Source organism: Phodopus roborovskii, unplaced genomic scaffold (genome assembly GCF_943737965.1).
Source record: "Phodopus roborovskii unplaced genomic scaffold, PHOROB, whole genome shotgun sequence".
Lineage (NCBI taxonomy): Eukaryota > Metazoa > Chordata > Mammalia > Rodentia > Cricetidae > Phodopus > Phodopus roborovskii.
This window is the reverse complement of record NW_026125901.1, coordinates 250643-272999: the sequence shown is the minus strand read 5'-3', so window position 1 is coordinate 272999 and position 22357 is coordinate 250643. Positions and strand designations below refer to the sequence as shown.

General features: G+C 37.9%; 1 protein-coding gene across 2 annotated transcripts in view; it reads left to right on the top strand.

The window, feature by feature from the left end:
- Positions 1-22357, top strand: part of Maob (monoamine oxidase B) — a 107380-nt gene that overhangs the window by 71209 nt on the left and 13814 nt on the right. For both annotated transcript variants that reach the window (XM_051178924.1, XM_051178925.1), the window contains exons 4-10: positions 2487-2591; positions 3473-3564; positions 5889-6030; positions 8007-8156; positions 9067-9226; positions 11079-11175; positions 12694-12747. In XM_051178924.1, the coding sequence (XP_051034881.1) occupies positions 2487-2591; positions 3473-3564; positions 5889-6030; positions 8007-8156; positions 9067-9226; positions 11079-11175; positions 12694-12747 (800 nt within the window). The remainder of the gene's footprint in view (positions 1-2486; positions 2592-3472; positions 3565-5888; positions 6031-8006; positions 8157-9066; positions 9227-11078; positions 11176-12693; positions 12748-22357) is intronic.

Sequence of the window (22357 nt, the reverse complement as noted above, 5' to 3'; positions counted from 1 at the left end):
TTAGTCCATTAACATTTAGCAAGATTTGAAGAAAATATTCCATCATCTATTCTTTGTGTGTCTAAAGTCTAAGTAACTTATCTTTAATCCTAACTAATGAAAATTATAACCATAACCATCTGTCTTCAACTCCTTCAAAGACCACAGAAGGATAATATATAAGCTCTAGAAATGACAGAGACATCTTGCCTTTTAAGTTACCCAAAGTTCTTCTGTAATCTTCCATCTTCAGCCCATAGGCCATAGTATGTCTGGCAGACTCTCCAGTAAAGCAGGAAACTTTAAACTGTCTTCTTGTATTGGCAGTTTGTCAGTCACTTTTCTCCGTGTCCTACATACTGTCTCGCAGACTCTTCCATGAAGCAGGATCTCTGTAGCAATGTCCATCTTGAATCAGGAGTCACTTTCCTGTGGGTCCTGCATGTCCAGTTTATACATCACAAAGTCAAACAGTCCAGACAAGAGGAGTATCTTGTTCAAATGGCTAGTCTTGCCATATTGGAGGCAAACTCCATAACGAGTTTCTTTAATGTCCATCTTCCTTTCTGGTGCAGGTGGTATTGCCAAGAGCAATTATGACTCACTGTCAAGAAAAACCCTAAGCCATTTTAAATGCCATATTCTGTAGGTCTTTGAAAGGTTTGAAGAATGCCTATCTATCTCAAATGTATCTTGAAAAACCTAACTAACTTAACTCTAAGCTTTGACTATCATAGGTAATTATCTATAATCTGTACTACATTTCTAACTGAGCTATATAAACACAATACCTAAGCAAAAGGAGAAATATAAACATCACAAAATTGACCTTAAATTGTATCAATAAATGAAAATCCATTCCAAAACAAAGTAATCATATCAATACCATAATTCCCCTTTTACCTTTAAAAATAATTGGCTGTGATCATTACCCATTTATAACCAAGTCCATTTAAATGAAACCAAACATTTATAAACAATATTTGGGAATTTGGGCGTTGTTCTTTCCAAACTACTTCCTGCTGATAGGGGGCGCTGTCATGGGGATCCTAAGAAGATGCAGAAATCCTGGCTGTAGTCTGCAAGTCTGCCTTGTTCAAGCTCTTTTGAATGTTGGATCCTCAGAAACTCTGTTTCAGGGGGTCTGGCTTGCTCAAACCACATTAGTCTGGAAGGAATCCATAGCTTTTTTATTTTATGTGGAAACAAAAATAGAAATCCTTTTCCCCAGTAACTTGTCCTTGAACTTACATTTTTGAGTCAAAGCATTTTTAAAATATATAAATTGAATTAATTCAGCAGCATTTCCTTATCAGTTGTTATTTTCTCAGCAGTCAAACAATGCAGAGACAACACAATAGCATACAGTAACCAGATTCTCTCTGAGCTTTTCATCTTTACGTGGTTCTCTGTCTTTTTAAAACCATGTTTTTTTTTTTGTTTGTTTGTTTGTTTTTTCCAAGCCTATGTATTTTTTAAAAGAAATTGCAAACCTTTAGATGTTTTTCTTCATATGAATCTGTCTTTACTGTAAATCTTTATCTTTTTCTGGCCATGAGTCTTTATCTGTTAAACAACAACATTGTTAAAATGAAAGTCTTTGTTGTTTCTGCTGCGGTTATCAAAGATGGCAGTGGGTACCTTTACCGCCAGCAATGAAAGCTGTAGTCACTGCCCTGGTCAACACTGCCATCCAGCAGGCATGCTGCCGGCTTGGAGATGTGGTCACTGCCATTGCCATCTCTCATGCACACCAATAAATAGTTAGCAGAGTTATTTAAAAGCCTTTCGGGTTTTTGCCGCTTATGCTGAGTCAGGAATCCTCCCTTAAAGGAGCCGCGTAAATATCTGCTTGTCTCTCACAAAGCAGATACCAACCGAGAAAAATGCTGCTACCAAGAACCTTGCTTGTCTGTGTTCTTTTGTTTCTAACACCCCCTTTTTAAGCTTCTGTTAAATTTTAAGTGGAAGTTCTTATTAGCCACGTTGGGCACCATCTGTAACGAGTACGGTTTTTTCCGCCCGCCGCCTGGTCTTGTCCCGCCGCCAAGCCAGCCCCAAATAACACACAGAGACTCTGTATTTGATATTATACTGTTGGCCTGGTTACTTGTTTCTTATTGGCTAGCTCTGCCTTAATTATTAACCCATTTCTGCTGATCTAAGTATTTCTCTTACCCGGGAGCCGGCGGCATACTGCTTTCTTCAGGCTCTCCATCTTGACTCCTCCTCCCTACTTCCTATTCCTCCTTGTCTCCTAGTCCCTCCTATCTTCCTTTCCTATTGGCCAACAGTACTTTATTTATTAACCAGTATGAGAATGACATCTCCCATCACAGAAGTCTGTGGATACAAGTGCAAAATGACTTGAGTGTGTTTTAGATATTGGTCAGTAACATACTAGTAGCTAAAATGATTTGCTCGTAAAAGAAAAATTGCCAACATAGCAGATTTAACAAGATTTATGCTCTTGTAAATGTTTCCTTCTAAACATATGTGTCTCACAGGGAAAACCATATGCCTTCAGGGGCCCATTCCCACCAGTGTGGAATCCAATCGCCTACCTAGATCATAACAATCTCTGGAGGACAATGGATGAGATGGGGGAAGAGGTAACACTTCCTAAAGTTGTTTTGATTACATATGTTTTTTTTTTTAGTAGTCCTCAGAAGACAAAAAGCTACAAAGTGTCAGTCATCCCACACACATAGCATGGTGCCCAGTACACACTACCAATCACCAAATATCAGTGAAATGAGTGAATGAATTTATTTCTATCTTCTAAAAGAATGAGCTATCAGAAAGACTGTAATTTGTATACAATTAATGAGCAAGCAGAGAAGTATGAAGCCTTCATCCTTTCTAGGATGATATTTTTAATTTAGAAAATCCCCATGACTTACATGGTTCTTTGATTTTTCCATCACACCCAAACTTGCAGCTCCCAAGTAAATACATGGAAGCTTTAACTGAAAACTCTGATTTTCAGATGATTAGCTGCAGTTCTTGGATCCTAGTTAAAGAGTTGAATTTGTGAGTGATCTTTGTAAGTCATTAACTTAATTACTCTTACCTGTAGCTTCACTTTCCATGATTGTCATTATTTATGACCAACTGAAGTTGGAAAATATTAAAAAGAAAATTTCAGAGAGACAACATTCACATAAATTATTACAATACATTTTCAGAAACATTTTTGTTATTGTTAATATATTGCTCTGTACAGTATAATAATTAAATTTTATTGTAGATATATTTGCATAGGATAAATATCTTTATTCGAAAGGAAAGTTATTATAAACAGGGTGTTATAGGTTTGTGACAGAAGAGCTACACAGACAAAGAGATTTGTGCTATTTAAGAAGCTGTTAGGGATACTTGGAAAAACTAAATCTTATTTTTTTTCTGTGAGTTAGAGCTTTTAATATTATTCAAATAGTTACTTGTCAGGAAAATTGTCTTTTTCTTTCTTCTTTAATGAATCTCAATGTAGATTCCCAGTGATGCTCCATGGAAGGCACCCCTTGCAGAAGAGTGGGACTACATGACAATGAAAGAGTTGCTAGATAAGATCTGCTGGACCAAGTAAGATCTTCCTTTGGGCAAAGGCATTCATTGTGACAATGCTTGGGGTTTATTTAGGAATGCTATTTAACAGACATGAAGCAAACAAGTATCTGCTTTATATATAATGCTATACCACTGACTAAGTGAATAGGTGAAAGATACTGAAACTAAGTTGTCCCCTAAAGATAGGTATATTTTATTTCTTTGATATATTTTTGTACCACCAAAGTGTTATTTATCCCATAAAGTGCTCAGAACAAACTAGAATGAGCCATCTTTTTCATAGACCATTTTAATATCCAGTGGTTTAACAGTCTCACTTACACTGTTATTGATGTAGGACTAGTTTTGTATTCTTCACTGGTGGTCAAGTGTAGATAGCATAGGCATTTGAAACACCTTTTATGGTACAGTGCAACTCTTCAATATTTTAAAGGGCAACAACTTCTAGGTAATTCACATCTGTAGATGACACCTGTAAGTGGACCTACGTGTCCCAATTAGTGAAAAGCATGTAATGTCAATAGTATCTACAGAAAACACTTGAGTCAAGGCTGAAGTTCTTGTTTGCAGCACTGGAAAATGTATGCAGTTTTCCTAGGCCTCACTTCTCCAGCAGGGAAAGTGGAAGGGATTACAAGACTTCAAGTTCAAATCCACAAGTGATAGAACTGAGAGCCTCTAGTTAGTGAATACCCTTGGTTTTCAACTCAAAACAAAGAATGTTGAAATATTTATATAAACAAGAACCAGGGCATTTTCTAACTATTCCTAAGCAAGATGCACATGAGATTGCTTGCTGACTTTAAAGGAAACAACACCCAGAATAACTAGCTTATTTTTTTTCTGATTTATTTTATTCTGATTCAAAGTAAATGACAAACATTCATTCAAAGATTACTGTTGTGGTCACTTCCTTAGCTGTAATTTATAAAATGCTATTCAGAAGATCAAAGTGTATTTTATATGTGATTATAGATATGCAATTTTGTTTGAGAAAAACCATATCTAAAATAGGAATACATTGAAATGAGAATTGTAACTGCTTTCTGGGTGACAAATACGGAAATTACTTATTTCTTCATATTGTTTATCTTATGAATTTCCAAAGCTCATCTAATGTGTATATATTTTTATGTAAGAAAGCTAGTAGAATGATTATCTTTTTAAAAGTCAACAAAGCAAAAATTACAAAATATTATTACTCTAGTCTGCTTGACCTTTCTTCCCTTAAATGCCGTAAAACTCATTTTTTGTTACATGAAACCCCCAGAATAAACCAAACAAAGGATTAAGAAAGGACCTGCTTGACAAAGAGAAATGCAGCTGTCCTCCTTTATCTACAACTTCAATTCATCATCATTAGTCTTTGTCCAGAAAGGACATTTTTCTTCATGGGAGAGAGGGACAACATTCACATAAATTTAATTTTTATAACTTTTATGATTATTCATTTTCTTATTAGCTATTGCTAATTTCTTTAATCAGGAAATTAAAGGATTCTGTGGTGCTCAGGATTGAACCCAAGTCTTCACACATAATGGGAAAGCTATAGTGCTATTTCTATAAATTAAATTTTATCATACAACAACAAAAACTATGGATAGATGGTTTGAGAGATGGTTCAGAAGTTAAGAACAATTGCCACTCTTATAGATGACTTGGGTTCAGTTCCCAGCACCTACATCAAGAGATCTAACACCCTCTTTTCGCCTGTTTGGGCCACTGGACATATGCAGTATTATTGTTTAGTGGCAGCTGGAAGGAAAGTTATACCAGTCAACAGAATTCATGTGGGAGGTTTATTGGGATGAAAGAAGGATGCAAAATAGGTCTCTGGAGGGTGAGAGTGGCAGGAGGGACTTGCTTTTTATAAGTAGATATAGTGCATGCTCACAGAGAGTGCCAGTGGTTGCCAGGTTCCCCAGAGTAGGGCAGTGAAAATGCCTGAATACTAACATGTGATGCACAACACACTAAGGACTTATGGGAGGAGAGAGATAGAGATTCAAGAAGATTTTGAGAGTCTTGACTTTAACCACTTAGTGAATGGGAGCGTATTTTACCAAAACAAGGATTTTGAGGGATACTAGAAGGTGTGTAGGAACAAGGATAACATAGACTATGATATCAAAGTCAGCTCTGAACAAGGTATTTTGTTTTAGGAGACATAAATACCATATTTCTCAAGTCCATGTTCACATGATTTATGATAGTGAATTCCAGAAGTTTGCTAAATGGTTCTAAACATAGCCAATGAAACAAGAAACTTGCCTACTCTAGACCCTTCAGAAGACTATGTCCCACATTTGCGAATCATTCTCTTATTTCTTTCTGATCAGATCTGCAAAGCAACTTGCCACACTCTTTGTGAACCTGTGTGTCACTGCAGAGACCCATGAGGTCTCTGCTTTGTGGTTCCTGTGGTATGTAAAGCAGTGTGGTGGCACAACCAGAATCATCTCAACAACCAATGGAGGGCAGGTACTGTATCAACACAAAACCACTACTACACAAATCGGTGTCATTCTGCAATTACTAGATGCTGATGCTTGAAATAGGTTTGTGGTTGGTCATGCATTACCATGGTAGTTTCAAGTAGCTTTCAGAAAGAAGCATGTGTTGTCAGGTATCCAGGTGGCCAGCATAATTTTAAGACTAGGCTCCTCAGAAATTCCAAACTGGACAGATGGATAATGCACTAAAATTTAAAGGGTATACCATAGTCTGGGCTGTAGCTCAGTGATAGAACACATTCCTTAGCATGAACCAGGCTCTGGATCCTTCTCCATTACTAACAAAAAAGAAATAAATAAAAAATAAATAAAGAGAGGAAGGAGTGAATAATGTTTGAAATGCAACACCATATATGTGAATTCATTCTTGGTTTTATTTATTCAATGTCTGTTCTCTTGACATTGTGTAAGGCCCCCTGTTAGGCAGGGTATAAGTTTTTAATCTGTTTGTTAGTCGTGTGCCTTTCCTCTTCACCTCCCATCCTCTCTTCTTCTTTCTCCTCTTCTTCCTTCTTTGTGGACTGATTTGAAATAGTCTTTAAGAAGTTAATGGAGGAATAAAGAGACATCAAGCAGGTAAAAGAGCTTACTATAAAACTTTAACAGCTAAATTTAATCCCAAGAACTGAAGCCAGGGTAGGTAGAAGAGGATAAAACTGGCTCCACAAAATTACTCTCTGATCTTCACTCTTACACTCACATGTACACACACACACACACACACACACAAAATTAATACTGCTAATAGAATGACTTTTACATTAACTGCTCTGAAAATTGAGGATGCAGAAGCAGTCAGTGTGTGTGTGTGTGCATAGGCAGATAGACCATTCAGTAACTTTGCAAGGGACCCAACCAAGCCCTCTAAATATGGGTGCCAGTTAGGAGGCCTGGGCAGTTTATGGGACCTCTGACAGTAGGACCAGTATTTATCCCCAGTGCACAAATGGACTTTAGGAGCCCAGTCCCCATGGAGGAAAGCCTTTCAGCCCAGAAACAAGGAGGAGGGCATAGCCCTCCCCGAAATGATATGAAAGACTTTGATGATCCCCCATGGAAGGTCTCATCCTCCCTGGGGAGTGGGTGAGGGGTGGGATGGGAAGTTGATGGGGGCTATGGGAGGATGGGAGGGAGAGGGAACTGGGATTGGTATGTACAATAAGATTTTTTATAAATTAAATAAAAATTTAAAAACCCTGGAATGTTTGGAAGCAGGACTGAAGACAGAAAAATCAAGCAAGATGAAATAGCCTTGGTGGCCATAGGAAAAACAGGCATCTGATCCTAGATGAGATAGGCCAACCTACAGTAAGAGGAAGCTGACTTGGGGCTGGAGGTGTAGTGTAGTGAAGACAGAGTAGGGCTGAGTCTGAGCCTGAGTCACAGGACATGTATTAATAATACTCAGTAAAATGATGGACAAACTGGGCTTTCCTACTGGATCAGTCGATCCAATAGAAAGATCAGGGCAACTGAGACCACTTCTTATGCCTTACACTTCCCTCTTTCTGTTTCTGTCTGCCTGAAGCCATGCCCAAAGGGGTGTGGCCACCGTTGCAGGCATGACCACTACAATAATCTGTAGGTAGAGTTCTACTAGGCCCAGTGGACCAGCCAAAGAATGTAGATGGAGCTCAGAGCAATGTGTTAAGCAGGCAAAATGGAAATCAGGATTATTTTGAGATTATTAAGCTCAGTTTGGAGGCCTGGAATCAACAGTAATAAACTTCAATGTGAGTTAGTAAGTCAAACCTACAATTTTTTCAAAAGGCAGTAGCCCCTAATTTAACCAAAAAAAGCCAAATAATAATATAAGTAAAACAATTCCCAATAATAAAATGAAATTTCATATACATTATATACATTAGAGTAGTGATATCCAGGAAAAAAATAGCCATTTAGCTCCTATATTGACCAACTTCATTCTGTTTTTTTTCTTTCCAGGAGAGGAAATTTATTGGTGGGTCTGGTCAAGTGAGTGAGCGGATAATGGACCTCCTTGGGGACCGAGTGAAGCTTGAGAGGCCTGTGATTCACATTGATCAGAATGGGGAAAATGTTGTTGTGGAGACCTTAAACCATGAAATATATGAGGTAAGTAAGACTCTCAAAATGAGGAAACGAAATCAGAGTCCCATGGGTAACTGAAGCATATATGAGGTCAAGGATTGCCCAGACTTCATAGTCTGTGGGCCAGAGGTACATCTACCTGAAAGAAAGCAAAAGGAGTGAAACTATTTGAGAGGAGAGAATATTGAAAATGTACTCTCTTTAACCAGCCCTTGGGTAATTATAAAGCCAAAGGAAATATTTGATTAAGTATCAAGCATGGCTTATGGGCCTGACATTATTCTGAGAGTTGGGGATTTTCTGACTTCATGAGGTTTTACATTTTAGTAAAGGATTAGAGCTGTAACCAAACATAGAGTTGAAATCTAAAGTGTGTCAAATCAAATAGTGATGAGTAGTGTGGAAGAAATCAAGCAGGGAAAGGAGAAGGCATCCTATAAGTTTGGGCTGATTAATCATGTCAATTTAAATGAGGTTGTTAGCAAAGGCCCTAGCGAGACATGTGAACCCAGAGCTGAAGGAGATGACTCTGTGGGAAGAAAATTACATATGGATGGAACAGCAGCCAGGACCAGGACCTAAATTGAAGCATGTCTGGACTGGCCAAGGAATGCAAGGTGATCAAAATAGCAAACAAAAGGAAGGCTGGGACAAAGAATGAGAAATGGAATGGAGAGGGAACTGGGCAGGTATAGGAGGTTTAGAACTAGGGATGATGAGTAAAGGTTACTTTAGTTTCTAACAGGGTCCTGATTTCACTGTTAAGGGATGTAAAGGGAGTAAGGGTAGACATGCACACACATACACACACACACACACACACACACACACACAAATACAACACACACACATACAGAGTGGGAGAGAGAGATAGTATTAAGAAAAACTTTTGCAGCAGGCCAATGGTATTTAACCATGTTTACTTTTCTTTCAGGCTAAGTATGTGATTAGTGCCATTCCACCTGTTCTGGGCATGAAGATTCACTATAGTCCACCCCTGCCGATGCTAAGAAACCAGCTGATCACTCGTGTGCCTTTGGGTTCAGTCATTAAGTGCATAGTTTATTATAAAGAGCCCTTCTGGAGGAAAAAAAGTAAGTGCATTCTTGACATAAAGACTAACCAGAGATGGTCCAAGAAACTTTGTATCATAGTACATATTTGGATATAACTACTTGTATTAGAATATTGGACAGAAACATTATGATCCTCCAGTCTCAGCCATACCTCAGTCTCTTAACTCCCCATCCTGTAAGTAATCCTGCTTAGTGATCTTATTGGATTGGAACATCCACTAAGCAAGCATTTCACCCTATGCAAAAGATTCATCTCTAAGAGCTCTGTACCTTTGCCCTTTGAATCCAATGACAATAGCATAATGAGGCTGAATTTCTTCCACATGGGTCTCAGGTCATGAATTCTAGGTAGTTGGCTCGTGTCAGATAGATAGCATTTAGGACAAGGACTATATGCTGGTTTATTTGTTTGTTTGTTTGATGTAGTTAGCTAGAATTTCATTAATTGGGGGAGGGTTGAGATAGGGTTTCTCTACATTGCTTTGGAGCCTGTGCTGGAACTAGCTCTATAGACCAGGCTGGACTCAAACTCACAGAGATCCACCTGCCTCTGCCTCCCGAGTACTGGGATTAAAGGTGTGCGCCACCAACACACTGCAAATTTCATTATTTTTAATGCACTGTATTTTGATCATATTCTTTCACTACTCTTTCCAGATCTTTCCTAACTCCCTACCACATATTTTTAAATATACTCTAAATAATATCTATTTAAAATACTTAATATAATGTGTTACCATGTAATAGCTATTATACCATCTATACGTGTATATTATGCATGTGTGCATAATATATATATGCATATGTATAAACAATACAAACATTATACAATATAAACACTGTATAAAAAGAAAAAATTGTATATATTCAGTTAATACAGATATAATTAAACAATTAATTTTGGTTCTTTGAGGCAAGATCTCTTTATGTAGCCCAGGCTGTCCTAGAGCTCACTATGTAGACAAGCTAGCTAGTCTTGAACTCACAGAGATTCTCCTGTTACTATCTAGAACATGCTTGGATTACATATGTGTACCACTATGCCTGCCCTTTTTTGATAGTGAGTTTGAATTGACAGGTATAGAACCCATAGATACTGAGGACCAAATGTATTTTGCTTCAGATGGTGATGAAGAGATTACTTTTATTCAGAATGAATTGAAATTCTTCCCCTAGTTGCTGCTCCTAAAAAGTCAGTTTTGAAATGGGACTCTGGGGTTCATTTTTGTTTCCAATGTTCTCTCTACCCTGTGTTCTACAAGTTGAAGGCTGCTTCAACTGGCATTAAGTGACCAGACACAACAGCACACATCTGTAGTCTCAGCTACTCAAAAGGCTGAGATAAGGAAGGCTGCATGAGACCAGATTTAATGGCTGGCTTGAACAATATAGTGAGACCCCACCTCTAAAAGAAAAGTAGGAAGAGGAGTGATTCATCATGAAGTCATGTCAGCTCATAAGGCATACAGTCCCTTGTATTTCAGTTTCCATTGACCACTTTGATGTTGTTCTTTTCATCCAAGACAGTGTATTTACATAATTAGTCTCAAAATCACTATGTAGCTGAGGTTCCTGCCTCTACCTCTCAGGCTTACAGGTATGCATCATCACACCCAGTTTGTGCAATACTGGGGAACAAACCCAAGGCTCTATGCATGCCAGGCAGGACTGCAAACTGTGTTACAATGTCTGGACTTACTCTGAATTTTTTCTTAGAACCTAGATTACCTAGCCCTCTCCATGACATCATTTTAATTAGAGTATGATGTGTTTGTTATGTTTGATCTCCAAATTTGTGTATTTAATTGCATTTCCTCTGAGTGAAATGACAGTGTAATGGACATGTTCATTAACTTCACTATTTTCTAAGATTTCTGTGGAACCATGGTTATTGAAGGAGAGGAAGCTCCAATCGGGTACACATTGGATGACACCAAACCAGATGGTACTTATGCCGCTATAATAGGGTAAGGCACAATTATAATACTGTAGCTGTATTTGTTATTGACAAGATGATAAATTACTATTGATTAAGAAATACAAAACTTTGTTAAAAACAATTTTAAAAAATAGACAAATTTAATTTTTCGATCCCCATTCCCTCTCCCTACCTCCCTACCTCCCTTCCTCCCTTCCACCTTCCCTCTCTTCCTTCCATGCCCCCCAACAACCCTCCCATTCTATTCTTCCCCCCACTCCACAGGGATGGTGATGCACAATTTTTACTTGATAGTAACTAATCTTCAAATACAGTGATAGAAGTATTATTATTGCTTCTTTTTAATTAATAAATATCTATATGTCAAATAACAATACATTTAAATTTTGTTATATCAATTTTGTATTTCATATTTAATGCATTAATAGATATATTTGGGAACATCTTTACATGATAGACTGATATAACTTCAGTGCTTTACTAAGAGGAGTGTTTTACAAAGTAGTTCTTAAGGAGACTATGTGGGTATCCATGTTGTTTACTATGTTTTCTGTTGCTATGACAAATTTCTTAAGACTGGGTAACTTAGGAAGAAAAGGGGGTCATTGTAGGTATTAGTTTTAGAGGTCCAAAAGAATAGAATCAATATTTTCTAGACTTCTGATGAGGATCTTGTACTACTCTATACAAGGCATAAAAAAAGTGGAAGGGAGCAAATATTTGTCACAAAATCACATAGCAAGGAAACAACAGAGAAGCCAAATTTGCTATATAAAATAGCCCACAATCATAAGAAGCAAAATTCATTGTCATGGAAACCATACTAATATCTGAAACTCCTCACAACTCAAAATGTTATAAAAGGTCTTAGCACTTCCAAATGCTACTATATTGTAAATGGAATTTCATCACGAGTTTGGGTGATGACCACTCTAAATAACAATAAATGTTACTTATGTGGGTTATTGAGATTTTTCTGAGTCCCATACAAGGAAGTAGAGGCTAGCCCCATCTTCAACTTGCCAGGGAAGATTGGCATAGCTGAAGAGTGTTTGGGGGCCAGTAGTGGATGGCCAACAGAAAGCCAAGTCAATAACAGGGAGGGTAGAGGAAGTAGTTAAGCAGAAAGCAGTAGTTGAAATGGAAATGAGATGGCATCTAAAAGGTGAGGGGTAACAGAGGCTTCATGCTTGAGACAGAACCAAGGGGCAAGGAAGGACTGGTTAGCTCAGACACTGCCTTAAATTAGGATTTGAGGTCCAAGTCCTTTCATTTTGGTTGCCAGCCTGCTGGAGGGCATTGCATCAGTCATCATATTACCTTAGGCAGAAAGCATGACCCATCATTTACTTTTGGTTCCTTAATCCCCCAAAGCCAGAAAGTGTTCCTTGGTGTTATGAATGCAATGTAGAAATGGACACTATGAACATTGTTAATATATAGATGGTTTGTTCTGTACAGTGCACAAGACATGTGTAACTATAGAAAGGAAGTTTAAATGAAAGAAAGTATTAAATTGGCCACTTTGTCTTGTTTGTGTTTTTAGCTTTATTCTTTCTCACAAAGCTAGAAAACTGACACGGCTTACCAAAGAAGAAAGGTAAGAAATGTTCTTTACTTCTTTCCTTTTCTTCCTTCCCTCCCTCCTTGCTGCCTCCCCTCGCTCATTCCCCACTCCTTCCTTCCTTTTCTCTCTTCCATTTCCTTTCCTCATTCCCTGCCAACTTCCTTTCTTTCCTCCCTCATTTCCCCTCTCCATCTCCTATTTGCCTTTCTTCTTTCCTTCCTCCCTTTCACTCTGCTTCTTTCCTTGCTTCCTTCTTTTCTTTTTTAGATTGATAGGAAGATAAAATTTTAGACCAAGAGCTTCACTCAATAGGGAATGTGGGCTTTTCAAGTAAGTTATGTCTTTCTTTCCTCTACCTTCTCCTTTTCATCCTTTTTTTCTTTTTTAATTTGTGACTATTTGCTTGCCTATCAATGTTTTTTAATTACAGAATACCTCATGTGTATTGTTAATGTGATGTAACTGTTATGTTGATGATAAAGTTCTTATAGGTCACAATACTTATTACTTCTGAACCAAATATTCAAATTAACATTTACCAAGTTGTGGTACACAAGACATTATGCTAAAAAGTATGAACAGTATGAAAAAGGACATAATGAAAGCTCTGCACATGTACTTATAAGCTCTGCACATGTACTTATAGAGGAGATAACTAGGTAGGCAAATTGTTAGATTAGCCACCACTGCATATGTAAGGCATAGCAATTGCAGATTATAGGTACAGAGACTAATTTCTCTGGAGGCTATTTGTTTCTTTTCTTTCTTCCTTTTTTTTTAGATATAAAGCTGTAGGCTAGTTACTTGTTTCTTATCAGCTAGCCTTTATTAACCCATTTCCATTAATCTAAATATTTACATGTGGTCTTATCTTACCGGAGAGAGGGGCTGGCATTCTTCTCTCTATCCTCCATCTTGGATCTCCTCCCTCCCACTTCCTCTCTCCTCCTAGTCTCCTAGTCCCACCTATCTTGCTTTGCTATTGGCCAACAGTGCTTTATTCATTAACCAATAAGAGAAAAATATTTCCAGAATGACATCTCCCATCATCTTCTCTTTTCTGTCTAAAATAAAAAGAAGGGTTTTAACCTTACCGTAGCAAATAGCAAAATGTATAACAAAACAGTTATCAAATAAGAACCACAGTTAACAATATTTAGTCCATTAACATTTAGCAAGATTTAAAGAAAATATTTCAACATCTATCCTATCTTTGTGAGTCTGAAGTCCTGTATGTAACTTATCTTTAATCCTAACTAAAGAAAACTATAACCATAACTATCTGTTTTCAACTCCTTCAAAGACCACAGAAGGATAATATATAAACTCTAGAAATGACAGAGACAACTCGCCACCTGGTCATTCACATGAAGTTCTTCTGTAATGTTCCATCTTAAGCCCATAGGTCATAGTGTGTCTGGTAGAGTCCTCAGCAAAGCAGGAAACTTTAAACTGTCCATTTGTATTGGCAGTTTATCAGTCACTTTTCTCTGTGTCCTGTAGATTGTCTGGCAGACTCTTCTATGAAGCAGGAACCCTGTAGCAATGTCCATCTGGTATCAGCAGTCACTTTCCTGTGGATCCTGCATGTCCAGTTTATACAGCATAAAGTCAAACAGTCCAGATAAGAGCAGTACCTTTCCCAAATGGCTAGTCTTGCCATATTGAAAGAAAATTCCACAACATGTTTCTTCAAGGTCCATCTTCCTTTCTGATGTAGGTGGTGTTGCCAGGAGCAGTTGTGCCTCACTGTTAAGAAAAACCCTAAACCATTTTAAATGCCACATTCTGTAGGTCTTCTTTGAAAGGTTTGAAGAATGCCTATCCATCTCAAATACATCTCTGTGTATCTTGAAAACCTAACTAACTTAACTCTAAGTTTTGAGTATCATAGGTAACTATCTATAATCTATATTAAATTATACATTACATTTTTAAATGAGCTATGTAAACACAATACCTAAACAAGAGGAGAAATATATGCATCACAAAATTGACCGTAAATTGTATCAATAAATGAAAATCCAGTTTAAAACAAAAGTATTCATCTCTATACCATAATCTTCTTTTTACCTTTAAAAGAATTGTTTGTGATCATTAGCCATTTATAACCAAGCCCATTTAAATGACAACAAACATTTAAAACAATATTTGGGAATTTGGGCGTCGTTCTATCCAAACTGCTTCCTGCTGGTAGGGGGAGCTGCCATGGGGGATCCAAAAGAGACACAGAAATCCTGGCTTTAATCTGTAAGGTTGCCTTGTCCCAACTGTTTTGAATGTTGGATCACCTGGGACTCTGTTTCAGGGTGTCTTGCTTGATCAAACCATATTAGTCTAGAAGGAATCCTCAGCTTACCATTTTTTTTATGGAAACAAAATTAGAAATCCTTTTCCCCAGTAACATGCCCTTAGACTTAAATTTTGAAGTCAAAGCATTTTTTTCAAGCTGATAAATTTTATTTTCTCAGAGGAGGCTTATATAGGACCATGGGCAGGATGTGAGCAGGGTTTGAGCATAGCCAGGGCATGGGCACTGGCACATAGGCAGAGTGAGAAGGTCAGTACAAGGAATGCCCTGAATTGTTTAGCTAACCTGTAATTGGCTGCAAATTGCAGCAGGAGAGATAGCCCTGAACTGGTTAGCTACTCTTTAGCTGGCTGTTAAACTGCACCAGGAGAGAGAGCCCTGAACTATTCTTTAACTGGCTGTGAGGCCTCAAGCCTGTACCTTGGAATGTTCTGCTGAACATTCTGTTTATTTCTTTAAAAGGCAGTAATTTTCTGCCTGGGAGACCTGAGGTTGTGAGGATGGTGATGGGCTCCAAAAGTACTAGGCATGGCATGACTCATTGTGACACTGGTGTCCACTTGCTGTGGGTGAAACTAATCTTCCAAGGATGCTCTATATGAGACACTGACTTCTACACTAAAGACCTTTAGACTAATATTCAAATATTCTCTACCTGTAATTGCATTGATTTTTTATCTATGTCTATCCTACTTTACCCCTAAAAAGGAGTTAAGACTATTGTACATTAATAGATTAGCATGAAAAGGGAGCTTATTATATTAAATAGATTTTGGTATTTTAACCTGTGGATGCTAACATGTAGAATAACATATTTAATTAGTAAAGAAAAATGGTGTGCTTAAGGAAATGCAGGCATCTGGGAAATACATTTGGTGCTTTACTGATTTGTATGTGGGCCTCAGTATATCATTTATTTCTCTGGCTTAATTTGTTGATTTGTAAAATGAACTATTGTGTCATAAAATTTGAAATATGTCAGTGTATCTGTCTGAACATGATGTAATAAAACTTAAATTCAACAGAATGCAAATCTATAGTGATTAAAACAATCAGAACCTGATTGAACTGGCTTAAACAGGATAAAACTGGACTGAACTGGATATAACCGGTATGAAATGGATCAAGCCAGTCTGAACCGGATCAAACAGGTCTGAACGAGATAGACCCAGTTTGATCTGGTTTGAAGTAGTCAGAACCGGATCGAACCAGTCTGAACCGGCTTAAACAGTATCAACCAGTTCTGAACTGGACAGAACCGGTCTAAACCGGTCTGAACGGGGTACACCCAGTTTGATCTGATCAGACATGGATAGAACCGGTCTGAGCCTGATCGAATTGGTTTGAACCTGGCTAAACCAGTCAGAAGTGGTTTGAACGGGATAGAACCGGTCTGAGGGGGTCTTAACTGGTTTGAACCAGATCTAACCAGTCTGAGCCGGATAGATCTGGTATGAACTGGATTTATAAAATGCATAAATTGAGTTAATCCAGCAGTATTTCTTTTAACAGTTGTTATTTCCTCAGCAGTCAAACAACTTAAAGATCACAGAACATCGTATAGTATCCAAAGTTCCTCTGTGCTTTCCATATTTATGTGGATTTTTTATTACTCTATTTCTATTTTTTTTTTTTTGAGGCAGAGTTTCTCTGTGTAACTTTTATCTGTTCTCTAATTAACTTTGTATACCAGATTTGCTTTGCAATCAAAGAGATCTGTTTCCCTCTGTCTCCTGAGTACTGGAATTAAAGGTGTGTGCCACCACACCCAGTTACTCTGTTTTTTTTCTTTCTTTTTTTTTTTATTCTTGGCCTTTACAAGCATGTTTTATTATTGTTTAGAGAAAAACTTCTATTCCTTTCATCTGCTGTCCTGTTTCAAATATTTTTTAATTATTTATTTTTTATTTTACATGTCGATCCCAGTTCCCTCTCCCTCCCTCCCTCTTACATTCTCTGTCCCCTCACATGTACACTGACCACCCTCTCCTCCCATCCCCCCCCCAATTCCACATGTAGGGCAATGCCAACCAGGTGGGGTCATGTAAATCTGTCAAGTCATTTGAAGTTGGGACTAGAATTTCTCTCTGGTCTCTAGGTTAAGGCAATATCCCTCCATGGGGGAGGTGCCCGCAAGGCCCTTTTGTGCACCAGGAATACATCCAGGTTCCACTGTCTGGGGTCCCTTAGAATGCTCAGTCCTTCTAGCTGAGACCCATATTCAGGGGGGCCTGAGTCAGCCCCATGCTGGATTCCCAGCTATCAGTCTGGGGGCCTGTTAGCTCCTCCTTTTTCAGGTCAGCTGTCTGTATGTGTTTCTGTGACCGGGTCTTGTCCTATCTATCCCTCTGCATCTGGATTCTAGTTCGACTCAGTGTTTAGTTATGGGCATTTGCTTCTGTTTCCAAGAGGTAATATATGAGGGCTCCATGGTGGTGGATAATTAGTTGTTGATCTCACTATCTGGAAAGGGCATTTATGGTAGCCTTTGCATGGTTGCTCAAGTTGTTAGTTAGCAGTAGGCTTCTAAGTCTCTAGACCTTTCCTTAGGTTCAGTTTTCTCTTCAAACCAATAATGGCTCCCTCTTTTATGTTCATTCTCTCTCTCTCTCTCTCTCTCTCTCTCTCTCTCTCTCTCTCTCTCTCTCTCCTGTCTTCTATTCCTACACTGACTCAATCTTCCTAGTTGCAAGTGCTTTCCCTCCTCCCCTTCTCTTTCTCCTACTTCTATCTCCATTCACTGACCCCCACACACACTCCAATGTGCTCTAGGGGACTTGTCGCTTCCCTCTTCTGTGAGGGACTTTACATCAATCCCTTAGAATACACCTTGTATCCTAGTTTCTCTGGTGGTGTGAATTATAAGCTGGTGATCCTTTGCTCTAGGTGTAAAATCCATATATGAGCGAGTAAATACCATGCTCCTCTTTTCATGACTGGGTTACCTCATTAAGAATGGTTTCTTCAAGTGCCATCCACTTGCCTGCAAATTTCAAGATTCCATAATTTTCTCCTCAGAGTAGTATTCCACTGCGTAGATGTGCCATATCTTCTTTATCCATTCTTCAGTTGAGGGGCATCTAGGTTGTTTCCATGTTCTTGCTATTACAAATAATGCTGCACATGTCTTTGTTGAATGGATATGGATCATTTGGGTATATGCTTAAGAGGAGGATTGACAGGTCCTGTGGTAAACTAATTCCCATTTTCCTGAGGAACCACCATACTGATCTCCAAAATGGCTGTACGAGTTTACACTCTCACCAGCAGTGGAGGAGTGTTCCCCTTTGTCCACATCCTCTCCAGCATAAGTTGTCATTGGTGATTCTAATTTTAGCCATTCTGGCAGGAGTAAGACAGTATCTCAAAGTTGTTTTGATTTGCTATTCCCTGATAGCTAAGGATGTTGAGCACTTTCTTAACTGTCTTTCAGCCTTTTTGATTTCCTCTATTGAGAATTCTTTCTTCAGTCCTATACCCCATTTTTAATAGGGTTATTTGGTGGTTTTTTTTTTACTAGTTTCTTGAGTTCTTTGTATATTTTGGAGATCAGCCCTTTGTCAGATATAGGATTGGTGACAATCTTTTCAGAGTCTGTGTGCTGCCATTTCCTCTTGTCCACTATGTCCTGTGCCTTACAGAAGCTTCTAAGTTTGAGGAGGTCCCATTTATTAATTGTTGATCTCAGTGTCTGTGCTCCTGGAGTTATGTTCAGGAAGTGGTCTCTTATACCAATTTGTTCAACGGTACATCCTACTTTCTCTTCTAAGAGTTTCAGTATAGCTGGATTTATGTTGAGGTTTTGATCCATTTGGACTTGAGTTTTGTGCATGGAAATAGATAAGGGACTATCTGCAGTCATCTAATCACCACCATCCAATTGTGCCAGCATCATTTGTTGAAGATGCTTCCCCCCCCATTGTATTCTATCAGCTGTTTTGTTGAAAATCAGGAGTTCACAGGTGTGTGGGTTTATATCAATTTTTGATTGTATTCCATTGGTCTACTTTTGTAATTTTGTGCCAAGACCAGGATGTTTTCAGAACTATAGCTCTGTAGTAGATATTAAAATCAGGGATGGTGATGCCTCCTGAAGTTCTTTTATTGTATAGGGTTGTTTTGGCTATCCTGGGTCTTTGATTTTTCCATATAAAGTTGATTATTATCCTTTCAAGGTCGGTGAAGCATTGTGGTGGGATTTTAATGGGGATTGCATTGAATCAGTAGATTGTTTTTGGCAAGATTGCCATTTTTACTATGTTTATCCTACCTACTGTTATATTCTTTAATTTCTTTCTTTAGAGCCACAAAATTATTATTATATAGGTCTTTTACTTGTTTGGTAAGCATTACACCAAGATACTTTATATTGCTTGTGGCTATTGTAAATGGTTATGTTTCTCTGCTTTCTTTCTCAGCATCTTTGTCATCTGAATATAGTAGGGCTACTGATTTTTTTTGAGTTTATCTTGTATCTTGCTCGTTTGCTGAAGGTGTTTATCAGCTGTAGGAGTTCACTGGTAGAGTTTATTGTGTTGCTTATGGAAACTATCATACCATCTGCAAATACAGACAGTTTGACTTCTTCCTTTCCAATTTGGATCCCCTTGATCTCCAGTTGTCATATAGCTTTAGCTAGGTCTTCAAGTACATTATTGAAGAGATATGGAGAGATGTCTTGTTCCTGATTTTAGAGGAATAGCTTAAGTTTTTCTCCATTCAGTTTGATGTTGGCAGTTGGTTTACTGTATGTAGCTCTTAATATGTTTAGATATGTTCCTGTTATCCATGATCTCTCCAAGACTTTTATCATGAAAGGGTGTTGAATTTTGTCAAAGGCTTTTTCACCATCTAGGGAGATGATCATATGGCTTTTCTTTTTCAGTTTCTTTTTATGGTGGATCACATTGATAAATTTTCGTATGTTAAACCATCCCTGCAATCCAGGGATGAAGGCTACTTGGTAATGGTGGATGATTTATCTGATGTATTCTTGGATTTGGTTTGCCAGTATTTTATTGAGTATTTTTGCATTGATGTTCATGAGGGATATTGTTCTGTAGTTTTCTTTCTTAGTTGTGTCTTTGTGAGGCTTGGGTACCAAGGTTATTATGGCCTTGTAGAAAGAGTTTGGAAATGAACCTTCTGTTTCTATTATGTGGAACAATTTGAGGAGTATTAGTTCTTCCTTGAATGCCTGGTAGAATTCTGCACTGAAACCATCTGGCCCTGGGATTTTTTTGGTTGGAAGGCTTGAGATGAATTCTTCTATTTCATTACAGGTTACAGATCTATTTAAATTGTTTGTCTGTTCTTGATTTAATTTTGGTAAGTGATAGTTATCAAGAAATTTGTCCATTTCCTCTGAAATTTCAATTTTTGTGGAATAAAGGTTTTCAAGTATGACCTGATAATTGTCTGGATTTCCTCTGTGTCCGTTGTTATGTTCCCCTTTTTGTTTCTGATTTTCTTAATTTGCATGTTCATTCTCTGCGTTTTCGTTAGTTTGGATAAAGCTTTGTCTATCTTGTTGATTTTCTCGAAAAACGAACTCTTTGTTGCATTGATATTTTGTATTGTTTTCCTGGTTTCTATTTTGTTTATTTCAGCCCTCAAATTGATTATTTCATGGTGTCTGCTCTTCCTGGGTGAGTTTGCTTCTTTTTGTTCTAAGGATTTCAGTTGTGCTGTTAATTTTCTAATGTGACTATCCTCTGTTTTCTTCATATGGACACTTAGTGCAATGAACTTCCTTCCTAACACTGCTTTCAAGGTGTCCCATAAGTTCGGGTATGTTGTGTCCTCATTCTCGTTGAATTTTAGAAAGTACTTAATTTCTTTTTTTATTTCTTCTTTGACCCAGGTGTGGTGCAATTGCACATTGTTCAGTTTCCATGAGTTTGTAGGTATTTTGTGATTTGTGTTGTTGTTGAATTCCAATTTTAAAAGCATGGTAGTCTGAACTATACCAAATATCTTATATCTGTTGAGGCTTGTTATGCCACCTAGTATGTGGACGATTTTAGAGAAGGTTCCATGTGGAAGAGAGAAGAAGTTATATTCTTTTGTGTTTGGATGGAATGTTCTATAGATGTCTGTTAATCCCAGTTGAGACATAACTTCTGTTAGTTCTTTTGTTTCTCTGTTGAGTTTGATTGGTGTTCCTGTCTAGTGGTGAGAGTTGTGTGTTGAAGTCTCCCACTATAAGTGTGTGAGGTTTTATGTGAGGTTTGAGTTTTAGTAGCATTTCTTTTACGAAATGTGGGTGCCTTTGTATTTGGGGCATAGATTTTCAGAATGAGACTTTGTGTTGATGGATTTCTCCTGTGATGAATATGAAATGACCGTCTTCATCTCTTTTGATTAATTTTGGTGTGAAGTCTAACTTGTTACATTTTAGGATAGACACCTGTTTGCTTCTTGGGTCCATTTGATTGGAAGATTTTTTCCCAACCCTTTACACTGAGGTAATGTCTATCTTTGAAGCTTAGATGTGTTTCTTGTATGCAGCAGAAGGATGGGTTCTGTCTTCATATCCATTCTGTTAGCCTGTGTCTTTTTATAGGTGTGTTAAGACCATTAATGTTGAGGATGAGTAAGGACCATTGATTGTTAATGCTTGTTTGTTTTAGATTTGTTGTTGGCAGTGGTATTGTGAATATATTTGTATTGCTTCACCCTTGGTTTCTTATGTAGTGAGATTATCTGTTGCCTATGTCTTTGTGGGAATAGTTAACTTCCTTGGGTAGTAGTTATCTTTCCAAATCTTTCTGTAGGGCTGGATTTGTAGATACGTATTGTGAAAATCTGGCTTTGTCATTAAATATCTTGTTCTCTCCATCTATAATGATTGAGAGTTTTGCTGGTTATAGTAGCCTGGGCTGGTATCCGTGGACTCTTAGTACTTGTAGAACATCTGTCCAGGACCTTCTGGCCTTGGGGGTTTCCATGGAGAATTCAGGTGTAATTTTGATAGGTCTGCCTTTATATGTTACCGTCTTTTTTCCTTCGCTGATCTTATATTCTTTCTTTTTTCTATATGTTAGGTGTTTTGATTATTGTGTCAAGGGGTCTTTTTTCTTTGGTCCATCCTATTTGGTGTTCGGTATGTTTCTTGTACTTTCATAGGCGTGTCCTTTTTCAGATTGGGAAAGTTTTCCTTGATGATTTTGTTGAATATGTTTTCAGCACCTTTGAGCTGGGCTTCCTCAGCTTCCTCTATGCCTATTATTCTTAGGTTTGGCCTTTTCAAAGTGTCCCACATTTCCTGGATGTTTTGTGTTAAGGATTTGTTGGATTTATGATTTTCTTTGGTTGATGAATCTATTTCCT